The sequence below is a fragment of the Loxodonta africana genome, chromosome 3 (genome assembly GCF_030014295.1).
Source record: "Loxodonta africana isolate mLoxAfr1 chromosome 3, mLoxAfr1.hap2, whole genome shotgun sequence".
In the NCBI taxonomy this organism is placed as follows: domain Eukaryota; kingdom Metazoa; phylum Chordata; class Mammalia; order Proboscidea; family Elephantidae; genus Loxodonta; species Loxodonta africana.
In genome coordinates, this window is record NC_087344.1 from 40,963,851 (window position 1) to 40,984,109 (window position 20,259).

General features: G+C 49.5%; 2 protein-coding genes across 5 annotated transcripts in view; one reads left to right on the forward strand and one right to left on the reverse strand.

Annotated features, from left to right (window-relative positions):
* Positions 1 to 2,606: 2,606 nt before the first annotated feature.
* Positions 2,607 to 20,019, forward strand: THAP3 (THAP domain containing 3). Of its 2 annotated transcripts, none has more exons than XM_003413487.4 (5): positions 2,607 to 2,738; positions 5,586 to 5,778; positions 10,765 to 10,827; positions 11,235 to 11,333; positions 11,731 to 20,019. In XM_003413487.4, the coding sequence occupies exons 1-5, from the start codon at positions 2,665 to 2,667 to the stop codon at positions 12,013 to 12,015; spliced, it is 714 nt and encodes a 237-aa protein (XP_003413535.1). In that variant the 5' UTR covers positions 2,607 to 2,664; the 3' UTR covers positions 12,016 to 20,019. The 2 variants fall into 2 exon arrangements, with proteins under 2 accessions (XP_003413535.1, XP_064137250.1); XM_064281180.1 differs by lacking the exon at positions 2,607 to 2,738 and adding an exon at positions 3,075 to 4,929.
* The window catches only part of DNAJC11 (DnaJ heat shock protein family (Hsp40) member C11), a 78,021-nt gene continuing 70,768 nt past the window's right edge, over positions 13,007 to 20,259 (reverse strand). For 2 of the 3 annotated variants that reach the window (XM_003413486.3, XM_023552110.2), the window contains 6 exons: positions 19,872 to 20,027; positions 18,785 to 18,854; positions 17,722 to 17,779; positions 17,439 to 17,581; positions 16,562 to 16,691; positions 13,007 to 14,694 (listed from right to left, as the gene is read on the reverse strand). In XM_003413486.3, coding sequence (XP_003413534.1) covers positions 14,669 to 14,694; positions 16,562 to 16,691; positions 17,439 to 17,581; positions 17,722 to 17,779; positions 18,785 to 18,854; positions 19,872 to 20,027 — 583 coding nt within the window. In that variant the 3' untranslated portion in view covers positions 13,007 to 14,668. The remainder of the gene's footprint in view (positions 14,695 to 16,561; positions 16,692 to 17,438; positions 17,582 to 17,721; positions 17,780 to 18,784; positions 18,855 to 19,871; positions 20,028 to 20,259) is intronic. The other variant, XM_064281179.1, reaches the window with a different exon arrangement.

Sequence of the window (20,259 nt, forward strand, 5' to 3'; positions counted from 1 at the left end):
TACTGGTAGGGCCCAGGCAAGCTGTTTTCAAGCGTGAGAGCAGTTAGGTTCTCTCATCATCATCTCTTCACCTCACCTTATTCCAGTGGCAACATAAAGGCAAGGCAATCACTGGGACATTTTGTGTGTTCCTCTAAGTAACGGGGTCAAGAAAGACGGAGAGACCTCTCCTGCAGGTAGTTGTTAGTATGCCTTTCATCCAGGCTGGGCCTGCTGGTTCCATGGGGCAAGGTTAGGACTTGGATCCTGTTTTTGGTTGAATTGGTGAGTAATACGATACCATTTGTCCTCCCTCAGGAATCTTCCATAAAACTGCACAGAGTTCCTTAGGTCCAACCAGGATCCTGGATAGGGGAGGCCCCTGTATGGGCTAGCCGTGGGAAAGCCAGGGAGGTTGTGCCTGGAGCCCCGCAGAGGAGGGCAGTGCACCCGAACCCTGGTGGTTCTGGGCTTGGAGCGAGAGGGGGCTCCAGCTTTTTCTGTCGTTGACCTTGCTTTCAGCAGTTCCAATACTTGTTCTCAAAATGTTTTTTGTAAATTGATGGGTGTGATTTCATAGTATTGTTTCTTGTTAAGCATGAAAAGGAAGAAAGTCTGTGTTAGTCCTATTTATTTGCAGCAGGATGGGCCTGTAGTCTCCCTGCCGGGTGCTTCCGGTCCTTGCAGCAGGTGCCCTAGGCAGGTCTACCAGGAGAGACCCTTCCATGTTCTCTCAAAGAAGCACCCAGGTAGTTGAACCCTAACGTGACTCATTAAAGCCCGGCTTTTGTCCTAGTCTCTTTCATGCTCACCCAGCCGTCTTTAAAAAAAAATTGTGTTGCTTATATTTACACGAAAGTAGAGGGAAATACTTTCTGAAACCCAGTTTATTGCGACAATCGCCAAGGGAGAAGTTCTGCTGTGGAGGAAATAGTCAAAGTTGATATAGAGACAAGCTTCACTCCCAGACAGCTGTGTGACTGATAAGGGCAGACAGCAGGACATGGTGGAGAGGAATTTGCCAAAGATCTGCCCAATGACATGGCCTGTCCATTGTCTTCACCATGAGAATAACCAAAGTTCCAAAATGTTTTCCTTTTTTTAACGCCACAGTTCTAAAAGTGCATTTAAGAATTTGCCTGATTTTAGGATGAAGTGTCACGACTGGAAATTGTTAAATTTATGAGAAGGTTCAATGCCTGGAGATGCTGCTCTGTGCATCTCCATTTTTGTTTCCTTGATTTTTTTGTTCTTTTAACAGATCTGCCCCTGTGGGTGGTGTCTAGGGTGGTGTCTAAAAAGTCAGACGCCTTGGTTTTTCAGTTAGATTGAGCTGGGCAGCTGCAATCAGCTTCTTTATGCAAATTTGGAATGGCCTATCCAGGGGCTCCTGGTTGATGGGGAATGACATGAGGGGAGGGAGAGGTGTCACCCTAAAAGTAGGCCCCTCCCATTGGCTTTGGCCAGGCAAGACACTTAACATCGTTTACATGGTTCTGTGTAATTATAAAGTTTATGTGTATAAAGCCAAGCTGTTTCTGTGAAACTGTATATTTTGTAAATAAATATATTGCTACTTTGAGGTTCATGTTTAGATTCAGGTGTTTGTGTTGGGTACTGAAGGAGTATTTCTCCCCCCTCTATCCCACCCCAAAACCATGCATGACTGCATGAAGACTAGCAGAAAGTTCAAGTCTTCAGCTTCACTTAGCAGGTTGAAAAAAAAATGCCCACAGCCCTTAATATACTATTCTAATAAATTCCCGATAAATAAAATCACAATATGAGTAGAAATGAATAGTGTTCACAATTTCCCCTTCAATTTACGGATTCGTTTAAGCTCCAGGGAATGATAAGCCTGCTTTGTAGAAGCTGTAGCCACCTGTGAGCCTCTGCAAACCGAGGGCTACCATGTTCCCTTGGTCACTCGTTTTGTTCCTTTAAACTTTGGATTCCCTGTCCCCAGCCGGGGGGGGGGCGGGGACCTAAAGCCTGAGCCTGTTTCTTCTGAGTTGTGTTTGCCATCTTTTGCCATCCTCTGGGCTGGGACCAACTAGTCACCAACCAGTATTTCCTCCAGTGACATTCGAGGAGGCAAAACACGTACTTATTAACACCTCTTAGAATCCTGAAAATGCTGGCTACTTTGGACGTTGTGCCTTTTCCTGGTTTCCGGTTGTCCAAGACTTACTGTGAGCCTTGGGGCTCCCAATGCTAGGAGGGGAAAGGAGGGACTTGAGCGAACTAGAGTGAAACTTGCTCCAGGTCGCTCTTTTCGGGGTTCCAGGCCTGTTCCGTCTGTGGTTAGGCTGCGGCCGGGAGCACCCCTTGACGTGGTGTCCCGGTCCGCCCGGCTCTGGGGCGACGCGGGTCCAGGTAACCTCGCGGGAAGCTGGCCTCAGAGCCCAGACGGGGCAGTCTTCACCTCCCGCCGGCGCCGCGGGCTGCGCGGGCCCCGCCCCCCGACAACCCCGCCCCGCCTCCTACGACGCACTGTCCCCGCCCCAAGGCCACAGGCAGGCCGCGCTGGCCACGCCCCCGTAGATTGTGTTCGCCCACCCCGCGCGGAGGAACCACTCCGTCGCGCCCCGCCCCACGCACTGGTCCCGCCCCTCAGGTCTGAGGACTCCTGCACTCGCTGGTGCCGCCATCTTTGTTAGGGGCAGCCGGGCCTGGCGTCCGGAGATGCCGAAATCGTGCGCGGCCCGGCAGTGCTGCAACCGCTACAGCAACCGCAGGAAGCAGCTCACCTTCCACCGGTGAGGGCAGGGGCCGGGGGCGCGGCGGTCCGGGCCCGGGGCCGTGGGCACCAGCTGCACGACTCGCTTCGTCCAGGGCCACGGGGAGGCCTCGGAGTGCCGGGTGGAAACGTCAGGGCCGCTGCCCATCCAATTAGGGAGGCCTGGCTGTGCCCTGTGTGAGGGGCCAGGGCGGCCTGGGGGACAGGCCGGGGTTACGGGCCGTCGGCGTGGGAGGACAGATGAGGAAACGAACACAGAGAGGTTAAATAACCCGTCAGCAGCTGGACAGCCTCCTGGAAAGGCTGGCTAGTCGGGGAGGGATTCCTGGAGAGGTAAGGACTAGTGCTGGTCCTTGGACAATAGCGTTCTGATCTCAGCTTCCCGGGGGTTGGTCCCTCCAGGCCCTGCTTATCTAGCGAACCTGTTTAATTTTGTTCCTACTGTTAGCGCCATCTGAAATTATTTTCTGTGTTTATTGGCCTTCGGTCTCGCCCGACCTAACATGTCCCTCCATGTCACAGGGACTTGTCCCGTTCACAGCTGTGGCCTGGGAAATGGTAGACGTTCAGTATGCATTTGCTGAATGAACGAATGAGTAATGGCTGGTCATGTCTTGCTGTGTACTGGGCACTTGGCTAGGCCCTCTCGGTGCATCCTTTTGTGAAGGATGGGTGGGATGGAGGACTGAGAACTGGCTAGATGTGTCAGGAGAGTGGGGGCAGTGAGGGAGAAGGGACTTTGGGGGAGGTCAGGAAGCATGGTGGAGATTTTGGAGTATGTTCTTACACTCCCAAGACCACCTGGTAGTGTGGTCCTGAGCTGAGTGAACGGGTCCCTTCCTGGAGAGCCCATCCCCTTGTGTGGATTGAGTGTTTGCACACTTTCCACAAGCGTCCACTCACACACCATTTCTGTCCCCTTCAGAGCACAATTCCAAAGGGCTGTTTGTACTCACTGCTTCCACTTCCTTTCCTCCCATTATTACTCTTTTTAAAATGAATGTTTTTATTGGCGTATACCATACATACACTAAAGTGCATAGATCACAAGCACACAGCCAGGTGAATGTTCACGAGGTGAATACACCTGTGTGACTGTGCTCCCTGAAGGCAGGAGACCTCCTGCTCCCCTCCCTCTCTCCTCTCCCCTACCAAGTAACAGGTGTGCTGCTGAGTGGATTCGTTGTGGCTGTTTTGAACTTTACATAACTGCACACAGTGTGTCCTCTTTTCTGTCTGGCTGCTTTTGCTCACCTATGTTTGTGAATCATCTTATTGCACGCAGCAGTAGGTCATTCATGCTCACTCAGCTTCAGCACTTGAGTATCTAAAAACTACTTTGTATTTAATGTCTAATATACAAGAACCAACTCTCCTTTCCCCAAACCTGCTTCTCCTACAGCCTCTCCCATCTCTACATGAAATTCCTTCCAGTTTCTCCTCAACGTCTTATTTCATGGCCTGCACACAGTCCATCTGCAAACCTTATTGCCTTGCTTTCAGAATCCCCCTTACAAGGTCTGTCCTCTGATTTCCACCTCCACTGCTGACCCCCTGGTCCTGGTGCCCTTCAGTAGCCAGTGTGGACTCAGGTCCAAGATGGCCCTCTCCCTGAGGCCTGGTGCTGTCTGCCCTTGTCCCTTTCTCACTTGTCTCCTAGCTCTCCTTGTGCTCCTTCTACCCCAGCCTCCCCTCCCCCCATGGCTCCTCATCATGCTAGACATGCTCTCGGTGCAGCGCTTTTGCTCTGCTGGCAGTTCCCCACTGCCCTCAGTCTCTGCTTGGATGTCCTCTTCACAGTGGCCTTCCCTGACCACACTGGTGCTTCCTGGCACTTACCACCATCTGGCACAGTCTACATCTCTTTGGTCTAGTGTCTGTCTTTCTAGAATGGAGGCTCCATGAAGGCAGGGGCTTTGTCTTGCTCACTCCCATATCCCCAGCACCACACTCAGGGCTCAACACAAGCACGCTCTTGAGTGAGTGGGTGAAGGCCCATCTGCAAACTTCACTTCAGAAACACTGTGCCCTTGGGCTCTTGGCCATGTTCCTGATCACAGGTTTTCTTCCAGGGATGCCACTAAGGCCATAGCCTCCAGAAATTGGATGAGTGTAAAAATGTCCTGGGGGCAGTGTCTGACCTCCTTTAACTTCACAAGGGGAAGGAGAATCAAGATGAAGAGACCAAGGCTGATTCCTATGAGGTGGAGGTCAGATATGCCTCTTCTCTCCTCCATCTTTACCAATTCTGACACCAGTTGTCCCTCCTGAGGCACTTTCTGCTTCTCTGCAGTGGCCACACACAACTCACAGACAATACTCATGATCGTGGAGTTTATTAGGGAAGTAACAGGTTATAATTCAGGCTCAGGAACACTCAAAGATACAGCTCTCCCATCAGGACAGCCTCTTCCCAGCCATGCTTGCAGGCACGCCTCTCTCTGGCCCTTGGCCTCTTCCCAGAGACACTCAGCTTTCTTGTACTGTGGGCTGGGAAACCCACTGCTGGGTCTGTGCTGCAGCTTCCTGGTTCTAGTTGCTTCTCAGCGCAGGGATCCCGGGTCCAAAGGACACGCTAACTCTTGGCTGTTCTTGGTGGTGGTGTTATCTTCTCTCTCCCATCTTGGGAGTGGCTCATTTCAAGCCCAGCGGGATGGTAAAGCCAACCAGTCCCTTTGGTGGGAGTTACAAGACCATGGCTAGAAAGGCCACACACAAGTGATCCATTACACTGCAGTGGGGCTGAACAAAGTGAGGTTGCTGAATTTTTAAAGTTGTCCAATAAAATACTCTGTGATAATGTGAAAAAAATGTGATAAAGTTCTGCGTCGTCAATGCTCCGTCATTTCCTTTCTCTGCCCCTCAGGTTCCCATTCAGCCGCCCAGAACTGCTGAAGGAATGGGTGCTGAATATTGGCCGGGGCAACTTCAAGCCCAAGCAGCACACCGTCATCTGCTCCGAGCACTTCCGACCCGAGTGCTTCAGCGCCTTTGGAAACCGCAAAAACCTGAAGCACAATGCTGTGCCCACAGTGTTTGCCTTCCAGGACCCCACGCAGGTAGGAGCCCCCACTCCATTCATCTTCTCAGAGCCAGTGTGTGTGGATGCACCCAGCACTGCGCTTGGGAGGCAAGAGGGATGGCATTTTCAGAACAGTGAAAGCCAAGAATTACAGTGAGAGCAGCATTAACCAAGCTCTGGGACCCTAAGCGTTACTGGCTGTGGCCTTGGCTTTAAGGGAAGTTGTGATAAAGCCACTTTTAAAATAAATCATGCATCACAACAGGCTGCTGGTGAAGACGCTGACTGGTGGATTCTCTGAGAGCTTGTTCCTTGATGCATTTACTTTTGCTGGGTCTCCTAGAGGCTTGTCTTAGTCTAGGTTCCCTAGAGGAGCCAAACCAATGAAATGTGTGTGTGTGTATGTATATATATATATATATATATAAAATTTTTTTTATATATATATATATACACACACACACAGATTTATTTCAAGGAGATGGCTCATGCAGTTGTGGAGGCTGGCAAGTCCCAAATCTGTGGGTCAGCTGTCAGGCTGGGGGGCTTCTCTTGACTCATGTGGTTGCAGGGGCTGACGAACCCAAAATCAGCAGGTCAGACAGCAGGCTGCTGGCCTGGGGCTGCAGGAGCTGGCATATCCCAAAATCTGCAGGTCAAATGTCAGGCTGCTGTCTCACATCCTAATAACTGGAGGTCAGAGGATGACAAGTCAGATGCAGGATCAAGAGAGGGCTCACTTTCCCAGAATGTCCATATATATTGGATGCAGGCCACACCCCTAAGGAAACTCCCCTTTCAAGTGACTGGGTACACACAACAGATCATATCATGGATGGTGATTACGTCGTATCTGCTGAACCACTGAGAATCATGGCCTAGCCAAGTTGACACATAACCTTAACCATCACATTCCACCCCTTGTCAATTTGATGCCTGTACACATCTCCTTAAACCATATATAATCTCTAAATAAGGACAATTATAAGTCAACTTGTATCTAAGATGATGTAACTAATATGTGCACAACCAAAAACCCACTAGCTCTATTTACATCTTTTATAAGTAATGGAATAAGGGAGGGAGAAAACAAAGATTTGTGATACACGCACATATGCATGTATAATAAAACAAAGAAATACAAAAAACATTTACAGTACTCATTTCTGCAACTGATTATGTGGTCGTAGCTGGTATTTAGAACTACCTTCTTCCACCACCCATTCCATATTCCCTTTGCCCTCAGCAGCACCTCAGCTGGTTGGGGTTTGTTGCCTGGTGGGGCAAAAAACCTTCATTCCTGAAGGGTCTGGGCTATTAGTAGTCATGTTGGAATTGGGTTGCTGTAGTTTCCCATTGACTTCAATCACAGGGTATGGTAGTACTAAGAGACGCCCTAAGGGATCTCCTGTATTCCAGATATACTCTTTTTTTAGCTCCATTATGTAATATCAATCATTCCTCAGTCATCTGATCATAAGGAACTCCCCATAAGGCCATAGGTGCAGACTGGGATAGGAAGGTAACGTGACAGGAGTGGAGACCATGGGCATTTGAGCCACTTTCTCATGCAACTTACTCGTACCTTCAGGTCTTGCTCTAGCCTGATTTTGTATATACTACTTCCGTTTAATGATGGAGTGCTGCTGTGCACGTCCAACTTTATGACTGTGTAGGTCATACAACACTCAGTTCATGATGGGCAGCTCAGGCTGCTGGTGACTTGGTGGCCCATGGTGAAGCATTCAGTCTCTACTGAGGTCCAGTAACAAGCTAAAAGCTGTTTCTCAAAAGAAGAGTAGTTATCTGCAGAGGATGGCAGGGCTTTGCTCCAAAATCTAAGGGTCTGCACTGTGATTCACCAATAGGGACTTGCCAAAAATTCCAAACAGCATCTCTCTCTGCTACTGACACTTCAGGCACCATTGGATCAGCTGATCATATGGCCCAAAGGGCAGAGTGGCTTGCACGGCAGCTTGAACGTGTTGTAGAGCCTTCTCTTATTCTGGGCTCCACTCAAAACTAGCAGCTTTTCAAGTCACTTGATAAATAGGCAGGAGTAGCACACTCAAATGAGGGATATGTTGCCTCCAAAATCCAAAGAGGCCCACCAGGCATTGTGCTTCCTTTTTATTTGTAGGAAGGGCCAGGTGTAACAACTTATCTTTCACTTTAGAGGGAATATCTCGACATGCCCCATACCACTTTCACTGAGGTGGAAGGTGCCTGAATTTTTGTTGGGTTAATTTACCACCCTCTAGCATGCCAGTGTTTTACCAATAAGTCCAGAGTCATTGATACTTCCTCCAGCATAATGTCATCGATATAATGGACCAGTGTGATGTCTTGTGGAAGGAAAAGGTGATCAAGGTTCCAGAGGACTAAAATATGACATAGGGATGGAGAGTTGATACACCCCTCAGGTAGGACAATGAAGGTATATTGCTGGCCTTGCTAGCTGAAGCCAAACTGCTTCTGGTGGTCCTTTGAAACAGGTATGGAGACAAAGGCATTGGCCAGATCAGTAGCTGCATTCCAGGTTCCAGGAGATGGATTAATTTGCTCAAGGAATGAAACCACATCTGGAAGAGCAGCCGCAGTTGGAGCCACCCCTGGTTAAGCTTCTGATAATCTGCTGTCATTCTCCAAGATTCTTCTGCTTTTCTGCACAGGCCAAATAGATGAGTTGAAGGAGGATGTGGTGGGAATCACCACCCCTGCATCCTTAAGGTCCTTGACGGTGGCAGCAACCTCTGTAATCCCTCCAGGAATTCGGCATTGCTTTTGTTTACTATTTCCCTAGGTAGGGGCAGTTCTAAAGGCTTCCACTTGGCATTTCCTACTATAATAGCCCTTACTCCACATGCCAGGGATCCAGTGCCGTGATTCTGCCAGTTGCTGAGTATGTCTGTTCCAATTATGCATTATGAAACTGGTGGAATGATTATAGGATGGGTTCAGGGACCCACTGGGCCCACTGTGAGACAGACCAGAGTTAAGACTGCATTAATAACCTGACCTTCATATGTCCCCACTCTGACCGGTGGGCCACAATGATGTTTCGGGTATCCTGGAATTAGTTCAGAGCGAGTATCCAATAATCCCTGAAAAGTTTCATTATTTCCTTTTCCCCAGTCAACAGGCCGCAGATCCCTTTGGGGAAGGCTGGGAGAAAGATTAACAGTATAAATTTTTGGCAGTGTAGTTGGGTACCTCCTCAAGGGGACCCAGCGTCCCCTTCCTTGAAGGGATTGTAGGTCTGTAAACTGGCTCATAGGGTCGCTATGACTTGGAATCGATGGCAGTAGGTTTGGTTTTTTCTTTTTTAAACTGGCTGAAGTCTGGAAATTGATTGAGGGGCAGTGACTCTCTATTCTGGCGATTCAAGTTAGACTCCCTGTTCACTTGTTCTAAAATTACTCTGCTTCACAGATCAAGTAAATATTTAGTAGATTTCCCATCTATTTCACTTCCGGAGACATGAGTAAGTAACCAGTGCTACAAGTCCATGTAAGTCAGACTGTTCTGATTATTGCTTTGACTGTTGTCCATCATGGTAACCACACCTACCTTGTCTTTGTTGATTAAGTGCCACCACTTGGCCCCGACCACCACAGGGTCCAGTCATCCCCGTTGTAGTTAACCAAAAAACCAAAACCTAACCCAGTGCTGTCGCATCGATTCCGACTCATAGCAACCCTATAGGACAGAGTAGAACTGCCCCATAGAGTTCAAAGAGCGCCTAGTGGATTCAAACTGCCGACCCTTTGATTAGCAGCTGTAGCACTTAACCACTGCGCCACCAGGGTTTCCCCATTGTAGTTAGGTGCCAAATCTGACACAGCAGTCTTCAAGGATGCTGGGGTTCCCTTCACAAATTTGTTCCTCACCATTGTGGTAAAAGGTGTGTCCTCTGGGCACTCCATGGTTGGGTCTGTGACTCTGCAGCTTTGAGCTTACATCTCTTTCACCACTTTGTCTAGTGAAAGCAGGACTAACCAACCAGCTTCCTTATACTTCTCCTTCTGACAAAATTGTGGAAAAGAATCAAGTATGTGTCACCCAGAGCCTTATCTCTCACAAATATTTGATCCACTGGTGGTGATATTTTGTGTGTCTCTATTGTTCCTCGTGCCATGAATTAGCAGCGCCCTCTTTACTACTGGAGGCAGAGTCATCGGTGCCCTTAAGGCTAGCCAGACTTAGGAGCCAGTTCAGAAAACTCAGGATTTTGTTCCTCTAAAACCATTCTTGATACCAAAGGTCTTAGGCTGGGTTCTGTGTCTTACAGAGATTATAGTTGAAGAACTCAGGGGAGAAGGATGCAGCTGTAATTCATACTCCTTTTAGTAAGGAGGCCTGGTGGTGCAGCAGTGGAGCACTCAGCTGCTAATTGAAAGGTTGGCAGTTTGAACCCACCTAGTGGCTCTTTCGGGGGAAAGACCTGGCAATCTGTTTACAGCCTAGAAAACCCTATAGGGAAGTTCTACTCTGTCACATGCGGTCACTGAGTTGAAAATGGATTCTACAGCACCTGTCAGCAACAGTTCTTTCAGTGCCAGGGTCAAGCAGGAGGAGTTGGGTGTGGCCCCATCCATCCTGGGCAGGCTCAGCTCTGTGGATGCAGCTGTCTGGCCGTCCCGGGGCTGCCGATTCTGAGTATGTTCTCTGCTATGTGGTAGTCACTCACTGAACACATTGACTGAGTCACTGAATATGTGCCTGGCAGAATGTGAGACTGGGATGACATACGAATTAGACAGGGAGGGCTCTGGCTTCAGAAAACCTACTCAGAGGCCTGTGACCCAAGACTTGGGAGCATCTTTGGAGAAACAGCAGAACCCGAGTGGGCAATGAGAGGTAGAGATTCAGGTCATAGTTAACCAATTTTCTACTGTGTCAGGCCTCAGCTGAGTAGTGGGATGAAGATGGAGGAGGTCCGGGCCCTGGCTGTAGGGACCTCAGGGTGCAGCACCCTGCCATACTGCCTGCTACACTGTTCTCTCATTTGTGTCTCTTGCAGTTGGTTAGGGAGAACACAGACCCTGCTGGAGCGAGAGGAAATGCCAACCCTCAGAAGGAAAAGGTGTGTCTGCACTGAGCCATCACCAGAGAGTCTGGGCACTGCTGTTCTGAGGTGGAAATGGGCGGCAGCACAGCAGCTTGTCAGGGTTTGCTGTTTTCCTCTTAAACTCGGGTGTTGAACCCCTACTTGCTGGGAAAAGGAAAGGCAAGCCTCTGGTGCTTGCTTCTTCCTGGCTGCTCTCAGTCTCAGTTAGTTTCAGGTCTGGGTCTTGCCTTGTTTCTTAAGGTTCTGTTTCTAGTCTGTGGTAGGAAGTGGCTGGTGGTTTGTCTCATTGCACAAACCATGTGGCTGGTCCTTGGTTGTTGCTACTCCCTGAGACAGGGTGAGAGGTGCCTGGGACAATGAGTTACAGCTGTGGAGAATTTGGTATCTGCGGCAGCCAGGCCTGACTCTGCCCCGCTCCTCAGGTTTTGCCTATGGCGGGGGTGGATGGCACAGGCAGAAGCATGGACACGACCCTGGATGAACTTCAGGTGCCCCCAAATGCCGAAGCTCCTGGGAAAGAGGTAAGAAGCTGGGTCCGCCTTGCAGGTTGGGTGAGAAGGCATCATGTGGTGGGTAGGTCTCAATGCGAGATAATTAGCTTCCCCCAAAAGTGGGTCCCCACAGAGGTCCCCCCTCCGCAGAGGCCCCAAGGAGCGCAGTGTGCACCTGCTAGACCTTCCCAGTAAAGGGCTGGCCATATGACCATGATGGGAGCACAGGTGCCCTAGATCTCCCCTGCCTCGGACTGCAGGACAGCCTGGGAAAATGAGTTGTGTGGCCAGGTGCTGACTGCCAGCCAAAAAGTCTGGTGACATGCCTTCCCCAGGGACCCCACCGCCCCTTCTGTGCTGGCAAGGCCTGAGCGCCCCAATTTTCTGCCTCTGGGCAGCTCCTTTTCTCACCTGCCTCTGTCCTCAGGTCTTGCCATACAGACTGGAAGCAGCGGAGGCTCCTGCTCGGCCAGCCAGCCCCATGGGGTTGAAGCAGTCCCTGCCCAAACAGCCCTCTGATCACAGCTATGCCCTTTTGGACTTGGATGCCCTGAAAAAAAAACTCTTCCTCACCCTGAAGGAGAATGAAAAGCTCCGGAAGCGCTTGAGGGCCCAGAGGCTAGAGATGCGGAGGATGTGCCGCCGCCTCAGCGCTCGCAGAGAAGGGCGGCAGAGAGCCCAGGCCTGCATGCGGCCTGAGCAGCAGAGCTGAGGGTACAGCCGGCTTTGTCTCCAAGGCTCCAGGCTGCCCATGGCATGGGGGCGGTGGTAGCCTAGCATCCAGAGCCTGGTGGTGGTTTCTGGCTCTTGCTGGTGACATTTCAGTCTGCTGCCAGCGCTCGGAAAGTGGCAGTGAGAGGATGGCCAACCTACCTGGTGAAGAAGATCCCAAACATCATCAGATGTAAGGCATTACACAAGGAGAGGGAGGGAACCATGAGTGTGACAAGTTAGTCCCACAGTGACCGCCCCGAGTCCCCACTAAGGCAGGCTTACTTAAGGCCACACTTTCCGCACAAGCCAGGCTGGCAACGGGGGCACCACAGGCTCAAGGAGCTGTCAGGAACCAGTGTGACAGCCACTGCCCCAGTGGAAGAGAGAACTGTTCTCCAGAGTGCATTTCCTGAGGGGCAGTGGGTTCCAGGATATACTGGGCCCGTGGGGTCCTTCCTAGTCCCCCAGATGAAGAGGGATGAGGGCTGACTCCAAGGCAGTGACCGGACGGCCAGCGTCCCTACAGTAAGGGGCTGAGATCTAAGGGGTGACTCCTCTCGCCACCTGGTTGAGCAAACAATAAAGTGTCTTGCTACACTGCAGTGTTTCCTCCATTTCAAAACGACTTAGTACGAAAGCGAGGTTTTCTCTCCTGCCAGCAGACTCCCTGTGGAAGCAGCAATCTGTAAGCCGTTACAGAGCACACAGAGTGTGGTTACCTTTGATTTTTTTTTTAAAGTGACTTCAGTTCATTAAACAGAAAACAAAACCCCTGGCCTAAATAATTTCCTTACTTTGGACTGTCTTTCTCAGACTGCAGAAAACCACAGCTTCACCTTAAGCAGCATGGTTTAAAATGTGGTTCAAACAGGGAAAAAGAAAGGATGGGAATGAGGCCTGAGGGTATGGGGGTGGGGGCAGGAGGGGTGAGGGTCGGCTGGGTGTGTTGTGGGAGCTCACTTGTAAAAAACACAGGTAACATCACAAAGTGCGATCCCCCGCTTTCTGGAAAGGTTTATTATGGTGCGAGAGTGCCTTTTGTACAATCAACTTCAAACAAAATGAAGAAAATTCGGTGCTTGGAAGAACCACCTGCCACATGGGGCTGCTTCCATAGAGCGATCCGTTTAACACAAGGTTTATTGCACGATTCACGTTTAGGGTTCAGGTTAGAGAGGTTTGTTTGTTTAAATGGTGATTATACAACCTGAACTATGTTTAAGAATTTGAGGGAGGGGGTTGTCGGCAATGATTGGTACCAGTGCCAGGTGAATGGAGCCGGATTTTTGCCATGGCTGTAGGGGAGTGGCCGGTCAACTAGCCAGGACCAGCAGTCAGCCACTGCCCAGCAGCCTTACGCTCCCGTGCCTGGGTCATTCCAGGAAGCTGGGCTCTCCCAGGAGCCCAGCGATCCTGCCAGTTATGGCTGGGACAGCAGATCCCCCAGCTCAGTGGGCAGTTGTTCACGTCAGTTATCAGAGCTGGCTGAATAGGGGCATCTCGGCTCCTAAAGAATGCTGTGCCAGTAGAACAGGCAAGAGAAGAAAGGGTCTTGGGACCAGAGCCACACCCCAGAAGGCAAGGAGACAGCTGCAATGAGGTGTGTGGGGAGCAGCAGTGCCATCTGCTGGGTGCTCAAGCCTGGGACAGGCGCAGGGCAGGAGGGAGCCGGGCTCCACACCTCCCTCACACCCAGGCAGCCTTCCTTGTGTTCTCCCTCCTCAGAGTTTGGCACATGTCTGAAGCCCTGGTCTTTAACTCCCTACAACCTAATGCTCCGCTTTTTCCTTGTGAGCCTCTCCACTGGAACCCTGTATTGTAGATCTGGGTGGGTACGGGCAGGTCCTGCTCAGCTGTGTGCAGGGTAGAGAAGTGTAGCTTGCAGCCACTGGCCTTCGGGCCTTTTCCCACCAGAGGACTTTGGTGACTTCTGGAAAGAAGGGACCTGGGACAGGGGTAGGCCCTGGGACTGGGGGTTGCACCACTGTTCCAGGCCACGGGCAGTTGGAATGGTCGCTCTGAGATGTTCTGGGAGCAGGAGGAAAGAGACCAATTTCTAAACCCAGATGTTCTCAGAGAGAAAGAATATAATCCCAGAATGCTCTCCAGATTAACTCAGTAACATTTCAACAGCGAGAGGTGGTGTTGAGGAAGCCGGCCGAGTAGAGGCTCACTTGGTCCTGGAGGCCTCAGTGTGGGAAACTCCTTCCTTCCTTTTGCCCTTCCATGTTCAGTTTGGGTTTTAGGAAAAGTAGTTCACAGTCCTAAGCGTTGAGGGTGGGACGCTCCATGAACACCTCAAAACAGAACGAGAACTACTGGTGGCAGGCGGCAGTCAGCACACACTGAGGAGCTTGGTGGGGACCAGAAGAGTCCGGGGTCCCTCCCTCCAGGAACATGATCCTTGGGACAACAGACACAGGCTGTGCAGCGGTTCTGGTTCACATGGGGCTGCCTAAGCTCTTCCTGCAGTACCCGTGAGAGCTGGGGTGTCTGCCTGTCCCCGCACATAACTGATACAGTACCACTGTTTACAGAAATAATACAAAATAAAAACATCTGATGTTTGGGGTTTTTCCCTGCTTCCAAATTTGTAGACTCCCAGGACAAGATTTTTTGCAGCCTCTTTTTAATCTGGTTTATCAAGTAGTTTATCCATCTGTATCAATCCTGTGAGCTGTAAAAGAAAACACAAACTTAGTACTGGTACGATGACAGACACATAGACCAATGGGACAGAATTCAGAACCCAGAAGTAAATTCATCCAGCTATGGACAGCTGATCTTTGACAGGAATGGAAAGGGCAAGGAGGGAGAATCACTTCTTGGATTATAAAAACCAAAAAACCAAACCCGTTGCCATCAAGTCAATTCCAACTCACAGCAACCCTATAGGACAGAGTAGAACTGCCCTATAGGGTTTCCAAGGAGCACCTGGTACATTGAACCTGCCGACCTTTTGGTTAGCAGCTGAACTCTTAACCACTACGCCACCAGGGTAGATGTGTAATTTCTGGTGAAGAGAAAGGCAATACACAATATAGGGGAAGTCGGCACAATGTGACCAAGGCAAATGACACTGAGAGGCACATAAGAATAAAGAACTACAGTAATGACTATATGATATATAATTCTGCAACAACAGTAATAGGAACCTAAAATCTGTGTGTGGTTACATAGGTAGATACGTGTGCTATATAGATGTGGGAGGGGACGACATATGGGAGTGTATGCTTGTGCATATATGGGTATAGTTGTGGGTAACCGTATATATCTATTTGTATATGCTGCATGTATATTCATTTATATAATACAGTACACAGGCGGCACAGTTAGGGAAGCTTTCTAGACATATCCAAATACCTCATGGGACTGAGTTACTGGGCTTGAAGGCTAAGGACCATAGTCTCGGGGGACATGTAGCTCAAGTGGCATAACATAGTTCATAAAGATAATGCTCTACATCCCAGTTTGGTGAGTACCATCTGGGATCTTAAAAGCTTGTGAGGAGCCATCTAAAATACAACGATTGGTCTCTTCCTGTCTGGAGCAAAGGAGAGTATAGGAAGCCACAGGCTCAAGGAAGAAACTGGTCCAAAAGACTAATGGCCTACAACAACCACAGCCTCCTCTAGCCTAAGACCAGAAGAACTAGATGGTGCCCAGCTACCACTACCAACAGCTCAGACCATGGATACAACAGAAGGTCCCAGTTAGGATGGGAGAAAAATGTAGAACAAAACTCAAATTCATAAAAAAGACCAGACTTACTGGAATAATAGAGACTGAAGGAATCCCTGAAACTATTAAAACACCCTTTTAACCTGGAACTTAAGCCATTCCCTGAGGTCCAAATAATAGATCGGCCTATAAAATAAACAGTAACACCTGTGAAGAATATGCTCCTTAGAACAATCAATAAATGAGACCAAATGGGCAACATTTGCCCAAAAGCAAAGATGAGAAGGCAAGGAGGGGCAGGGAAACTGGAGGGATGAAGATGGGGAAGACAGTGGAAAAGGGTAGATTGTAGGCATAGCAACCAATGTCACGGAACAAACTGTATAAAAACTGAATGGGAAACTAATGTGCTGTGTGAAGTTTCACCTAAAATATCATAAAATGTTCAAAAAAAAAAAAAAAGATAAACTTGGTGTCAAAAAGCAACTGTTCCCATTCCCTCTTTCTTCTTGGGGGGCTCAGCCAGCACACAGACAAGAGGCTACCTGGGCCTTGGCTGAACACACCACCAGCTGCCAAGAGCCAATGGGTTCTGGAACAGGAGGAACATGGCTTTTATTCCCAGGCACCCAAGCTGCAATTTCCAAGGAAAGAGCTCACTCAAATCCACGCCTGAATGGGACAAAGCCCCCTCCTTAGAGCCTAAGATCACGGCTCTGAGCAAACTGCAATGCCAAAGCCTAACTGACATCCCTGCTCCTTAGGGAGTAGCAGAGAGGGGCACAGGTGGCTGGTATCCCACATGCTGGGCAGCTGCTCTGACACCCCCACCTCTGGTGGGCCTGTGAGGGGCAGCCACTCACACTGCTTTGGTATCCTCAGGGCCTCGCTGTCCAGCGCCATCACTTGGTGCAGAACACCCCGGAACTGGTAGAGCACTTTCAGATTCTTCTCCTCACCCACACATGGGTCATAGAACCCTGGCAGCCCAGCCTGGAACACAGAGATTGTGATTCTAAAGACTGAGGAGACAGCCATTTGAAACACGACCATGACAGTCTCTGTTTCTGCCTTAAGGTGCATCTGGAAGCAGCCTGACTTTTCCCTCTGGAGCTGCTCATGACGGATGCAAGCTTTAGAGCTCGAATGAAAATACATGAGAATTTCAAAAAAGTTGCATATTTAGTCCTAGACTTCCCTCTCAATATAGGCCTCTTCCCCCAGGCCAAAGAAAGCTCTATCACAACAAAAGCCCGGCCAAGACAGAGACACTAGGGGACGTCCTTGGGAGCCTGGCATTGTCTGGCCCGAGTTAACCTGCATTTTCGTTCATCCATGCCCAGGCCTCCAGCAGTGAGTCACACATATGCTCCAAGTGACTTCACGCTCTTTCTGGAGCAGGCAAGTAAGAAACAGAATGTTCAGGATGTCTGTTTTGTTTGTGGCTGTACCCAAAAAAGGCCCAGCACGTATTAGGCACTCGATAGATACGTGCTGACTAGCTGGCTGAATGAATCAATGAAGGAATGAAAGAAATATTCCAGTGATGTTATTAGTCGAATTCTGGGCTGCACCCCAGGCAGTGAATGCATGCCACGTGAAGGACCCCAATGCAGCAAAGTGGACAGCTGTTTCAGGGACCAGGCTGTCCTTGCCAGATGGAATTTTTTCCTCAAACTGCCCATCTTCCCTTTCCCAGTCTTCTAATCACAAGGCATGCCGTGGCTGGCATCACTGTACCTTGGAAGCTTCTGTGAGGATAAGCTTGGAGTCCTTCACCAGGCACTGCAGGGGCACAGTCACGTCAATCACCTTGACCTTCTCGTTCTTCCTGCTCTTGTCGTTAACAAACTTCCCATACCAGGCATTCAGGATGATGAGCCCTGAAGGACAATCTCTGTCAGGGCCAGAGTTGGCCTCTATAGGGCATGTCTTTACTAAGCTTGGCTGCAGGAGCTGTAGGCTCCTGTGAAACCCCGAGTGCCTCCCTGACCCTGTCCCAAGAGAGGGCCTGCCTACTCACCCATTCTGGACTCTTCTGCCTCAATTATTCTTCGGACAGATTCCTGCATCAACCGAACCTGCCAAAGAACAAGAACGACTACCGTCAGGGCCCTCAGTAGGTCCCACCTCTTTATCCAGAGGGCCAGGGACATGGGGTCTGTGTGGTACATGAACTGACAAGTCTGGGGCCCCTGTCCAGGACACCTGCTCAGGATTCTGTGAGGAAAAGGAGGAGGAGGCGGCCCAGAGAGCTCGGCCCTGGAACTAGCCCACTTTGGAACCAAGTCCTAGAGTAAGCAGCTCCAGCGATGGCACAACCTCCTCCACCCCCGAAGCCCTGAGCCCAGTGGGAGTGATGATAGCACCTCAGCTCCTTCCAGTGGGTCGTCAGAGGCAGGCAGGCCTTACTGACCCAGTAAAAAAATACTGTGCTGTCAACACTAAAAATAAGGAGGGTCCACACAAGAAGCTGGATTCTTAGCTCCTTTTGCAAAAAGGGCCTGTTCTCCGGGCCCCAGTCTGCTTGGCAGAGCTGCACTGTCCCCCTCATGGGCATGGGCTCTCTAGGCTGCACACGTGGCCATGTCACGCTTTGGGTCACCTGCCTGGGTGCTGTACGCATCTGCACCTCAGCCGTTCTGCCCACGAAGAACTGACAGGTACTCTGCCATTTCTCTAGGATAGCGCCATTCCCGTAAGACTCATAAAAGGGAATCGATCCACTTAACGGAAAGGGAGGACAATGCCCACAGCTTTTAAAAACGCCTTGTTATACCTTCTGAGGGTTAGTGTATGTAACATTCAGGACAGGGACCAAAGGTCCCAGTCTTGCAGCCCATAAGCAATATATGTCCTAAAATGAACAACAAGGTTGTTGGGGAAGAAGTCTGGGACCATGTCCTTGAGACCAATATGCAGAGTATGAAGCATTCTCCATGCAGCCCCAGTCTTAGAAATAGGAACTGGCAGGAAAAGAGGAGCCATCACTGCATTCTCAGGTCTGCCTCACAGCAGTAAGGAAAACTCACAGAGAGGACAGAGCATCAAAAGCACTCCCGGGGTGGCGTTTATATAGCACTTACGGCAGCTTCTGCCTCTTGTTTCTTTTGCAGAATGTCCGTGGCTGTGCTTTCCCTCTGCTTTTCCAACTCCCTTGCGCAAGGGAAACACAAGCCACACATTAGCGGGTGTTACACAGCAGTGAGTCAACAGAGCCCCCTCGCTGGCCCGGAGCCCAGCAAACAGTCTGTGATCTGAGAGGGTTTCTAGTTCTACAGCTTTCACAAATACTTCCAAGACAAGCTCAAGCAAATCTGTTAGTCACAGGCCTGTGTGGCTCTACTTTGTTCCTAGATGGCTCTCTCCTGCCTCCTGAAGCCCATGGTCCTCTCTCTGGAAAATAACTCCACCTGGTAAGAATCTCAGGGAAGTGGGAGGTCTGAGTAGAAGATGAGACTCAACCAACTTGCCAGGATTATTATATAACATGTTTGGTGGGAACAATTAATAACAGTTTAGATAATAAAAATATTTTCCTTTAGCAAAGCATAGGGTCAAAGGACATGACCCCATTACATTCTTTGTTCCACGCTTCAAGCCTCCTTGGAAATTGGGACCCTGAAAACAAGAATCATTCCATTCTCCTAGATTGTCTAAGTATAATGCTTTATCAAATTAGATCATTATAAAGTAACAAATCTGAACCACCTCTCAGTTTTCTGTAGAAGTGCCCTCACTAGGAGTTTAATGTCATGCCCCAATGGATTATCTATGAGAAACTGCAAAATAATTTACATTCCAACGAGTTCCACGACAACAGTTAATGCATGCCACTTATATAAGAACCTAGAACTCATTCCTCTTTGAATTCAGTGCCAGGAAAAGAAATTGTTTGTTAGAATAAGATAAAGGAAGACTTTTAAATCTCTTGTGGTCATGGTATAATCTCAACAGTTTTTAAACCAACTGAAAGGAGGAGGGTTGTGAATGAGAGGGCAACAGTAGTACCACTACAAATGATAATAATAGTTTTATTAAGTGCTTAACACTTACGAAGCACTTATGGGACAGACACCATGCCAAGCACATATCTGCATTAATTAATCTAATTTTCCTGACAGCGGAGGCTGAGCTGTTCAGTGATTTTCCCATGACATACTGTAAACTCACTTTTCTTTCTGAGCCCTGAGATATGGTTTGATGATCAGACGATGCATAGCGAAGTAGACTACCAGAGGCCCCACGGTGGCGTAGAACACAGCACTGGGGAGAAGCTGATCTGTCAAATGGATCGGGAAGAAGTAAGTCTGACTGGCTCTGTTTAATCTGAAAAGTAAGAAGAAAACAAGACAAGTCAGGTTTTGGAAGAGTAATGGGGGGGGGGGGGGCGCGGTTTCAGCCACAGGAGGACTAACTTCTCAGACACACAGAACACTAGTGAAAAGGAACCCCAGAAGTCTCCGTATTTCATAATTTACTCGCCGGTTTCCTACTCCAAAGCTGAGCTGCCGGGTTTGACTTATGTGACAGAAGAAAGGTCCGGCTAACTGCTGACCTC

What these genes read in the sequence shown, in the direction of transcription:
- THAP3 (XM_064281180.1), top strand. Translation starts at nt 4,826, where the DNA reads ATGAGTGTAAAAATGTCCTGGGGGCAGTGTCTGACCTCCTTTAACTTC. An exon ending in CTGATTCCTATGAGGTGGAG is followed by an intron (nt 4,930 to 5,585) that starts GTCAGATATGCC and finishes TCTGCCCCTCAG; the next exon opens with GTTCCCATTCAGCCGCCCAG. An exon ending in CCAACCCTCAGAAGGAAAAG is followed by an intron (nt 10,828 to 11,234) that starts GTGTGTCTGCAC and finishes CCCGCTCCTCAG; the next exon opens with GTTTTGCCTATGGCGGGGGT.